The 10,792-nt window shown below is 41.4% G+C and overlaps 1 protein-coding gene across 1 annotated transcript; it reads left to right on the top strand.

Annotated features, from left to right (window-relative positions):
* Positions 1-1,724: 1,724 nt before the first annotated feature.
* LOC103716776 (lysine-specific demethylase JMJ25-like) lies at positions 1,725-10,580 on the top strand. The gene is made up of 14 exons (XM_008804936.4): positions 1,725-2,427; positions 2,751-2,936; positions 3,033-3,166; positions 3,637-3,736; positions 3,833-3,965; positions 4,065-4,128; positions 4,776-5,547; positions 6,279-6,608; positions 7,199-8,947; positions 9,037-9,109; positions 9,223-9,308; positions 9,441-9,560; positions 9,704-9,774; positions 10,058-10,580. The coding sequence occupies exons 1-14, from the start codon at positions 2,065-2,067 to the stop codon at positions 10,221-10,223; spliced, it is 4,347 nt and encodes a 1,448-aa protein (XP_008803158.1). The 5' UTR covers positions 1,725-2,064; the 3' UTR covers positions 10,224-10,580.
* The last annotated feature ends 212 nt before the right edge of the window (positions 10,581-10,792 follow it).

The raw sequence follows: 10,792 nt of genomic DNA, 5'->3' as shown, positions 1-10,792 counted from the left end.
AAACCTTCATCTTTTCGAAATTTAGGGTTTGGACTAGGTGCACTAAAAGGTGATGGTGACTAGAAGAGAAATATTCTCACTCTTTAGAATCTTAAAACATAAATAATTCTTTGCCAATTTGTCCTTATTGGTTTTATAGACATTATTTAAGGATCCTTCAAAATGCTTGAAATGCTTATTAAAATTTGCCGCCTTATCAATTAGGATGCGATCTTCACGAAGTGGTTCTGTGATTATTTTCCATATTAGAACTCGAAAGGTCTAGAGTAATAACTCCTAGTATATAGTTATTAACTTATTTACGAATTTTAGATCGGGTGTAGCCTCCTCCCACATCTTGGCTGCATCTTGAACTTCAGAGCTAGCATCCTAATAATGTGCAACAATCTCCTCCAAATACGATGCATCTTTTTCATGATCGAGAGCTATGCATACTTGTAACATCTAGGAGAGCTCTCTCTCACACACAATCTCTTCTTCTTTTTTTTTGGGGTGAAACGGCTGCTCCCACTACCCTAGCATGAGCACAGCTAGCTACATCAGCATTAAGCAAACAACACAGAACAAAAGGAACAAAGACTGTTGCGTCCAAAGAAGGTCTGAGGAGTGGTGCGCAATGAAGGAGGCGACCCATTTAGCAGCCTGGTTCGACTCCTGCAAGACATGCTTTTGGAGAACCCGGCACTCCTGTAGCATCCGATGAATGCCGCCCAGAAGCGGGTGCTCCACCTCCTCCCGCCCCTCCTCCCTTAGACGCGCCATCAGGGAAGCTGAATCTTCCTCCAAAACGATGCAACCAGCCTGCAGAATATATCTCACATAAGAAAGCCCCTCCCAGGCAGCCCTAAGCTCCGCCCCAAACGTCGAGGCCTTGAAAGAACGGCGTCCACCTGCTGCAATCAGCCTAACGCTACGATCTCTATCTCTTAGCACCATGTGTTTGACAACTATTTTGTTTGTTTGGCATTCCAATACGACATTCCTTGTTTCTACGAATGAGAGCCCTCCATTTCCAAGATGGTAGTATGGTGGGCACATCCAATCATATACTTTGTTTGCTTGCGCCTACATCACAACAATGGTGTTTCTTTCACCATCTCCTCATATCAAATTCCAAATGCATCTCCGCCATCGAACCCTCCCTTTCTCTTTTCTTCTCATGCAACTTCTCTCCAACAACCATGCGTCCAACAATCATCTCCGCTTCTCTTACCACAACTATCTAACATTAGCCTATCTATATAACACAATGCATGTTAGAGAAAGCACGGTTGACGAAGACCCTCCATCTAATTAGATATGCTTCTTATCTTTCTTTATTTTTTAACAAATTCTGCTTCAGATTCTACTCCTCTTTCTCTTTTAAAAATAGAGGAAAAAAGTTCAGCTAAGATGAATCGTAATGGCAAGAAACCATTTCCATACCCTATAATCCGGCAAGAGACGGTATAAAGATAGTAGTCCGCTTCAGTTCAGCCCAGGTTGGTTTCCTTCCAATCAACGAGCTCGGATGTCGGATCCAGCAGTCCGCACTCATCCGACACACGGGCCAAAATTCGCAAACCGCGCCAAGCGCCCACGCGCGCGGCGAGGGACGATAACTCGTACCTCCGGAACACCAAAAAACCCCAGCGGAACACGCAACGCGCGGGCGGGCGGGCGCTCCCCCGAAACCGGCAGCCCCGCCGCTGGTTTTGGCTCTCCTCCCAAAGCCGCGGGCGCCTTCCGCTGTCGTAAACCATCGCGCTCCCCCTCCTCCCCCCCTACCGCCGAACGCCACCCCCTTCCCGAGCCCGTTTCCCATGCATTAAATTTGCGTTTCCTGTGCAAGCCAAGGCGAGAAACTGTTTTGGACCAGACCTTAGTTGTTCCTTTCTCTCTTCTTATATATATTCTCTCGCCATCCATCCAACTCTTTTCTCTAAGTCTCTTTGTACCGTCAGGCAAAGACTCGTCCTTTTCGTTTCCCTTTCCACTGCCACCGGTCTTTTTCCTCTGTGGCGGGACGATCGGGTTTCAAAACCCGGGGTTTTTCGGCGAGAGAACCGGGTTTCTGGGGGAGGGATGGCGGGCGGGGAGCGGGCGGGGACGCCGCCGGCTGAACGGCGGTGCAACCGAAGCGACGGCAAGTCGTGGCGGTGCAAGAACTGGAAGAAGGAAGGCGTGAGCCTCTGCGAGGCTCATTACGAGCAGCTGGTCAAGAAAAGTAGGGTTAGGGTTTCGTCGAGGGATGGGGAGAGCGGGGACGGGCGGAGCGGCCGGCGGAGGAAGAGGAGTGATGATAAGATATTCCGGCCGCCGGCGGCTGTGGTTGGGGGAATGTTCATTGGAAGGGATATCCAGATGAGGGAAAGGAAGCCGGTGAAGCTGATGGTCGTGGACGACTTCGGAAGCGACGAGGAGGACGAGGAAGACGGACTCGCGAAGGTGAGAGAGCGATTTCTTGCAGTTAATCTGCGATCTTTTCGTGGTTTTTCGGCGCAAAATTCGATCTTTTTTGTTTTCCTTTGCTTTCTTTATCTTTTTCGGTTCTGGCGAGCTTTAGGGGCGACTTCTTGCAATGTTTCAAGGTTTTTCTCTTGCTTTATTGGAGAAAGATTTGATCCTTCCCGTTTTCGTTTCTTGCTGTTTTCGGTCTGGAGAAGGCAAGGAGCGATTTCTTGCAGGCTTTCGAAATTTATCGACTGTTTTCTCGTACAAAAATTTATCTTTTTGTTTTTTTTAACATACGGTGGTGTGATGAGGATTAGGGCGACGAAGAAGAGGAAGAAGACAAGGTTTTGAAGGTGGGGAAGAAGCGAAAGAGGAGGCATTGGAAGAAGGAGGGTAGGAAGGGGAGAAAGGCCAAGAAGGAGGATTTGGAAGCCGGGTCCTCTTCTGTTGCTAGGGTTACGAGGAACTCCAACAAGGTTTCAGGTCCTGAGAAAAATTCTGAGGTAATAAATTCTCTCCCCTTTTGGTTGGGCGCACGACTTCATCCCTTTGGTTTGGTTGAATGCAGTTAATTGATGGTATGTATCTTCCTGTTTTAGGGTTCTAAGAGGAAGCCACTGACAGGGGAGGATGCCCTAATGTGCCACCAATGCCAAAGGAATGATAAGGGAAGGGTAGTATGGTGTTTGAAGTGCAAAAGGAAACGCTTTTGTGTACCGTGCATGACTCGCTGGTGAGTGATGATCCTTTCCCCTTCCTTCTTTATCTATTCATTCTTCTTGTAAATGTATGTTTTCTTCTGTAGGTTTTAACCTTTAAAAGCTCTTCATCCCACTTTTACTATAAACCTCAATATTTCTCTTTTGCTCTTTTGCTATTCCATGTTTCATCTGTTTCTTTTTTTAAGCATAGGAGTTTCATCTTCTTCTATAAACTCTAATCACTTTCTTTCTGATAGGGCTGAATTGTTGAAATGTGTAAATTTTATCCTGTTATAATTTGCATCATTAAGGAATATTTTCTATTCTTCCAAATTGTACTGTTTTTTTGACTGTTTAGAAGATTGTATGGAGTTAGCTGATAGATATCTTTTTGCTGCAGTAGTGAGATATTCAGTATTTCATAGCATAAAGTGAAAATTGCAAGCTTGAAAATATAGATGTTGTATTATGTTTATGCATTCTCCTTTTTGATTTTTATCAGGTATCCTCATTTATCAGAGGCTGAATTTGCAAAAGAATGCCCATTTTGCTGCAACAATTGCAATTGCAAGGCATGCTTGCGTATGAAAGGAGTTTCTGAGGTCTGCTTTTGGTATTTGGAATTCTTGATCGTTGTTGCATTCAGTTCTCTACTTATGTAATCGTATCTGATGACACACTCTCTATGTTGACTTTAGCCTCCTAAAAAAAAGATTATGAATGCTGACCGAGTCCAATACAACTGCTATATTGTACGCTTATTGCTGCCATGGTTGAAAGAACTACGACGAGAACAGATGGCAGAAAAGGAAATTGAGGCCAATATTCGAGGTATCATTGCCGTAAATTGGATTTTAAGTTGTATACCTTTCCATCCATTATCTTTCATCTGATCTTTCTCCCCTGCTGCTGCATTTTTCTCCCGACCAGGTTTGGCATCGACTGAGATAAAGTTAAGAAGAGCTAACTGTCAAAAGGATGAACGCGTATACTGGTAAAACTCTTTTGCTCATCAAGGTTTTTTAAAACCATAGATCTCGGCCATCTTGTTGGATGGCCAGTGCCGATCTGAACCTACATTGTGGTTTCTCTTGGCCAAAATGGGACACTTGGAAAAATATATGAGGTTTGGATATTTCCATATCTTGGCTGATACTATGGAACTTAGATATCTAAATATTGGCCAATACTGGTAAATCCATGATTACATACTATTCTTATTGCATAAACTTAAATGTTTAATAATTAAAAATGCGTAATGCTTGGGGCCCTTGTCGGATGGACATGAAGAGTTCTTCCTGCCACGTGGCTTGAGGGGATTGGCATGATTCTCAGGAATTTGCATGATGTGCAGAAGTGGATTAGATTTTAAGTTGCCAAACTAGCAGTAGGTGGGCCTGAAGAACTTTCCATGTACACTAACATATTCCACAAAAGCATTTATGTTAAATGTTAATTTAAGATTGTAAAGATTGATTAGGAAATTTCATCTGCGATATCAGTTATATAGTATCGTTGAGCCTTTAATACTTCCTCTCTGATTTCCCCACTGTGGAAACTTTGCTCTTCATAAGTAGTAGGCTCTGCCTGTGGTTAGGTTAAGCCTTATAAAACCTGATTTCTGAAATTGTTTTGGAGCAGCAACAATTGCAGAACCTCTATTGTTGATTTCCATAGAAGCTGCCGTCGCTGTTCATATGACTTATGCCTTAGTTGCTGCCGGGAGCTACGTGAAGGTCGCATACCTGGTGGTGATGGGACAGTAATTTTGCCATATCCAGACAGGGGTAAAGATTATGTGCATGGGGGTTCTCCTCGTCGTATGAATAAAGGTCAAGGGAAGAGGAAAAAAAGTCAAGAGAGTTCTTTAGACAATCGGGTCGCTATCTCTAGAGATAGCATGGCTCGTATGAGAGAATGGAAAGCAAATAGTGATGGCAGTGTTCCTTGCCCGCCAAAGGAGATTGGGGGCTGCGGTAGCTCCCTCTTGGAGCTGAAGTGCATGTTTCCTGAAAAGTTGCTTTCTCAGTTAGAGGAGAAAGCTGATGCAATTGCTAGGAGCAATAAGTTTGCAAAATTTGGGGACATGTCCAGGTCATGTTCCTGTTTCACTGCATCTGGCAATATTAACACTGGGAGTGAAATGTTGCGGAAAGCAGCCTGTAGGGAGAATTCTGATGATAATTATTTATATTGTCCAACTGCTAGAGATATTCAACAGGGAGAACTGAAGCACTTCCAAAACCACTGGTTAAAGGGAGAACCGGTGATTGTACGTGATGTACTTGAGCTTACTTCTGGCCTGAGCTGGGAGCCAATGGTTATGTGGCGTGCATTACGAGAGAAGACAAAGTCTAAGGCTTCATCTGAGCAGCTTGCAGTAAAGGCAATTGATTGTTTGGATTGGTGTGAGGTTAGTTTTGATATCTCATAGATGTTTTTGATGTTAGGAGATGTTTCTAAAGAAGTTTCATTGAATACACACGACTTTGGTCTTGTCCTTGTTCTATTAAAAGAGTTGTAGAATTGTAGAACGGTGCATATGTTTTTTAATATATTTTCTTTGCATCTCGACTTACAGAGCTTTCCAAACTTCTTAATCATGTATATGTAATTGACTCATCCTTAGTTGAATGACAATTTGTGCCATTGTGTTAAGCATGAGCTAAAACTGCTATGGTTGTAAAATCTACTCACAGTGAAGTATATTTTGAGCAGTGTATGAATTTTGTTGATTAATTTAAATCCTAGAAAACATTTGAATGAATTCTGAAGGAATGTTATTTGGTAATGCTCCATTCAGATGGAAATGTACATGTACTTATTGCAGTAAAGAATCTTTGAAGAAACTTTTGTGGATATGCGGTTGCAATTGTCTGCAGTTAAGGAATGTGTGCTCCTTGGTTGTTCATTGTTTACATAGGATAAAATGGCCTATCTGATGACTATCATGCAAGCAGGCAGTTGCCTATGTCTATTTTTGAGAGCCATGTATTCCTTTGTTTGATGTGTTTTTATCATCCTGTATAATTTTTCATCAGTCTAATGTAAGGAAATGTGTTGGCAGACTTGCCTACTGCATGCCGGTGTTTTATGCTATCTGTCTAACTTGAGAATCCCTGATGCGTATGTTGTCTGTTGTAGGTTGAGATAAATATTCACCAGTTTTTCAGAGGATATACTGAGGGGCGAACTCACAGCAATCAATGGCCTGAGATGCTAAAACTCAAGGATTGGCCTCCAGCCAGTGCCTTTGAGGATCGGTTACCTCGCCATGGTGCTGAGTTTATAACTGCTTTGCCATTCCCAGAATATACAGATCCTAGGTATGGTCCTCTGAATCTTGCAGTGAAGCTGCCTAAGGATGTTCTAAAGCCAGACCTGGGGCCCAAAACATATATTGCTTATGGTCTTCACCAAGAGTTGGGCAGGGGTGATTCCGTAACGAAGCTTCATTGTGATATGTCTGATGCGGTATGTATTTTGTTTCAATAATTAATATCATGTCCATCTGTGGCTCTATTTTTGGTAAGTTGATATAAGTAACCTCATGTTGATAATTGACATTTGGTTTTCTGTATGAGGTGAATACATATATAGCCTAACTCAACCACATGTTTGCACAATAGTCTCAAAATCTGATTTCAGAGCTTTTAAGGATACATTAGTGCCCCTGGCTTTACTGATTTGATATCCCCTGACAGGTTATGCTCCTGCAGTATTAAACATTTTACTTTTTTTGTTTTTTGTTGGGAAAGTGTTGAAAAGCTAAACCAGAAACATCTGTTTGTTGTGACCATCATTTTTTGGTGTCTATTGTTTTTGGCTATCATCTCTTGATCTCCGGAATGACCTACAAAATCATGGGCTCTAATTATTGAATTTAATGATTAGATTTTCTGCTTGCTGTTCTTTAATATTATTAGTACATTAGATTAAACTTTTTCCCATTACGTTTGTTGTTGAGCCTGTGTTCTAGATAATTTCACTAGTTTTTGTCTCGCATATTACTCCATTTTAATCAGGAAATTTTTTTAATGCCTGATATTTAATTGCTTACCCAGGTGAATGTCTTAACACACACAGCAGAGGTGACCCTTTCTGATTATCAGCTTTCTAAGATAGAGAAGTTGAAAAAGAAGCACAGGGATCAAGATTTAAGAGAACAGATTTTTACCACACGAAAAGATCCAGAAGAGAACTCATCGTCATCTCCAGGGAAATCTGTAATGGAACCTCCTGATGATAAGTCATATGTCACCTTAACTGCTGGGGAAAAAGACTTCATGCAAACGTCCAATTTAGAAAATGACCTTCATCATCCTGTTCAAGCCAACAATATGCTATGCAATGATTCTTTTGGGGAGCAAAAAATAAATTCTCTCTCTCTAGCTGAATCTCATGTGAAAGATTCAGATATTAAGATTGGGGATGCAATGGATGTTCAGAAAGATGCTGATGCAAGCTTTTTTGACATTGAAGCTGAAATAGTTGTTACACATGATGAACAAGAGGGACAAAATGGTTGTTTATCAAATAACCAAAAGCTTGCTCAGAATGAAGATTTGAAAGGACGTCAAACAACTGAAGATGATAGTCAAGCAGATGATGGAATTTGTCCGAAGCTTTCTGTGAACAAGTCTGTTCTGGAAAGCATCAAGTTGCATGCATCAGCTAGTGAATTGGAAGAGAAGAAAGTGGGTCAAATGGCTTCTTCTAATTTGAATGATGAAGGAGCTCTTAAAAGTCAAGCGATGGGTCAGGTGAATATATGCCAAAATGAAATCCCGCATTCTGCAAAAATCTGTGATGATCTAAAAGAGACTGTGGAAGCTCATGCTAAGGATCCATCAGTGATTAAATCCACATCCGATTTGGTTGGCATTCAGTCATGTGCTGTTGCTGATGGAGAATTTCCTATATCTGAATCCTCCTTGAAAGAAACTGGTCAGTCGCAGATATTGGCTGTGATAAATGCTGGAAATGGAGTTCGGGAGGAAGGATCTGATCAGGATACTGGTGTCAAAGCTGAAGCAGGTAATGATGCTTGCCAAACTGAGCTGCATGGTAATGGCAATTGCCCTCCATGTGCTGTTAAAACTGAAAGCAATGGAGTCTCTTGCTCTGAAGGAGTCGATCAAGGAGATGATGCTAGTCAGTTTTCCAGTAAAACTGAAAATGATGAAGTGCGTAATTCAAATGTTAAGGATGATGATGAAATGCTTGTGGTTAAGACAAAACGAGGTCAAAAGAAGAGGGGCAAGCCTGCTGATCTTGGAAAGAAGCCGGGCAAGGTAGTACCTGGTCAAACTTCAGGGGAAATTCGGAGCGAGGGAGGAACTGTGATGCTATCTCCTAATCTCTTACCAGAAAACAAATCTGGTAATGATGTGGAGATGCAAGCTGAGAGTAACAATCATAAAGTTTCTGAAGGGCCAGATGAGAGAACAAAAAAAAGAGGTAGGAAGAAAAAGAGGGGGAGAAAGGCTTCCTTTTCTGGTCAACGAATGAAAAGAGAACTTGATTCTATTACTGTCAGCACTGAAACCACTGAAGATCCTGATGGTTGTCGAGTGGGGGAAGTTTCAGATTCAAAAAATGGTGCAGAGGTGAAGGAACCTGGAGGTTCAGATAATGTAAGAGAGCACCAACCTGCTGTGTCTGGTGATAGTGTAGAGCAAAAAGAGCAGAAGCAGCCAGAAGGTGGGGCTTTGTGGGATATTTTTCGAAGAGAAGATGTTACAAAACTACGGGAATATCTTAAAAAACATGCTAGAGAGTTCAGGCATGTCCACTGTTCTCAAGTTGAACAGGTAAAAACAAGCCAGTATGCACAGTATCATGTTGTATTACACTTCATCTTCCTTTTTGCATTGTAAATAACTTCAATTGTCTGTCATAGGTGATTCACCCTATTCATGATCAGTCTTTCTATTTAACCTTGGAGCATAAAAGGAAGCTTAAGGATGAATATGGTCCGTTAATCTTACACTAATTATGGAGACAATGATAGCCTTGTTGGTTATCTGTTATGTATTCGTATTGCTATTTGAAGGCATCTAGATTTAATAATCTTGGATTCATTTAGGAATTGAGCCCTGGACCTTTGAGCAAAAGCTTGGCGAGGCTGTCTTTATCCCAGCAGGATGCCCCCATCAAGTTAGAAATTTGAAGGTATGCTTCTCTTTTATTCACATGACAAGTGGATTATTTTGTTATTTATAAACTATTTATTCTGACCAACTCCAACAGTTCACGCTTGATTCACTGTTAACTGCAATTTGACATTTTTTTTCTCATGAACAGTCATGCATAAAGGTTGCTCTGGACTTTGTGTCTCCTGAGAATGTCCGTGAGTGCATTCGATTAACAGAAGAATTTCGTGTACTTCCAGAAGAGCACAGGGCTAAGGAAGATAAGCTAGAGGTTTAGTAATTCGGTCCTATGTTTCCCAATAAATCCATACTTGTGCTTTTTCATGCTTTTGTTAAATTTGTTTGTTGTTATGCATATTGAAGATTTTGTTCAAGTTCCTGTAATGGTTTCTAACTTTATTGAACATGATCCAGGTTAAGAAAATGGCTCTTCATGCATTCATACATGTTGTCGAGGATTTAAAAGCCTATAATTTTAAACCAGGGTGAGTTTTTCATATCCCTGCATTTTTTGCTTTTAACCAAGGTGAATTTAAATCCGTTCCGGTGCCTTGCATGGATGTCCAATCATGACTAACTTGTGGTTCTTTTGGATCTTGAACATGACCGACATTATGGTTCAATGCTTTGAGCAATTAAATGTGTTGCTTTCAAAAAATCTTGAAAGGATATGGCTTTTTATGGGCACCTTCACTTGTAGCATACTAGGTCATTCTACTGGAAATGGTTACGAAATCTCATAACTTATAATTCGCTGTGCTGTATCAGGCCGAAGGCTGAATCTGAAGAACCTATAGTAGAATCTGAAGATGAAGAGAAACGAATGATGGAAACAGATCCGTCGCAGGAAATTGGAGACCCAACTGGGTCAGCATCGCAGGATTTAAAGTCATCTCAGCCATTGCCAACTTCATCTTCTGATGCTGATGGCTAACTGTAGGACAGTTGTTGACCTGATTTTGATTTATCATTCTGGAAATGGCATTTATGATAGCCCGCACAGCAGTATACTGGTGTTTTGTTGTTAAGTAATCTGGGATGGACATATCCCCTCAATTGGTTCCTCTTCTTTTGCAGTTTGTAGTCTCAGTCTGTTGTTGTTTTGGCCTATGCCACATTTTGCTGTGGGACGACAGATGTAGAGGCTTTTTGTAGAGCTCCTTATATGAAATTATCTTGTAAATTTTGGATCCACCGGCGGCCAGCCATTTGCCTTGTGTGTATGTGTTTATTAAAGCACATCGTTTTGGACCGTTCTCAAATGGAAAATTGGCTTTGAGTTTATTTTGAAGTTCTATTCTGCCAACACTTATCTATAATTTTTGAAGGATCAATCTTTTGATTTGATGATATTCGATGAGGTGCAAAACTGTAATGCCCTTTAGTCTCTGCAAGGGGGTGATGGAAGGTAGCCATCTCTTATTCGGTAACGGCGGACTACAGCACCGGACTTATCCTGTGAGGTACTGACTGTCCGAAGGATCAGAAAAAACAGATTTTACT

The sequence above is a fragment of the Phoenix dactylifera genome, chromosome 17 (assembly GCF_009389715.1).
Source record: "Phoenix dactylifera cultivar Barhee BC4 chromosome 17, palm_55x_up_171113_PBpolish2nd_filt_p, whole genome shotgun sequence".
Classification (NCBI taxonomy): domain Eukaryota; kingdom Viridiplantae; phylum Streptophyta; class Magnoliopsida; order Arecales; family Arecaceae; genus Phoenix; species Phoenix dactylifera.
The sequence above is the reverse complement of the archived record's forward strand: the minus strand, read 5'-3'. Positions and strand labels throughout refer to the sequence as shown.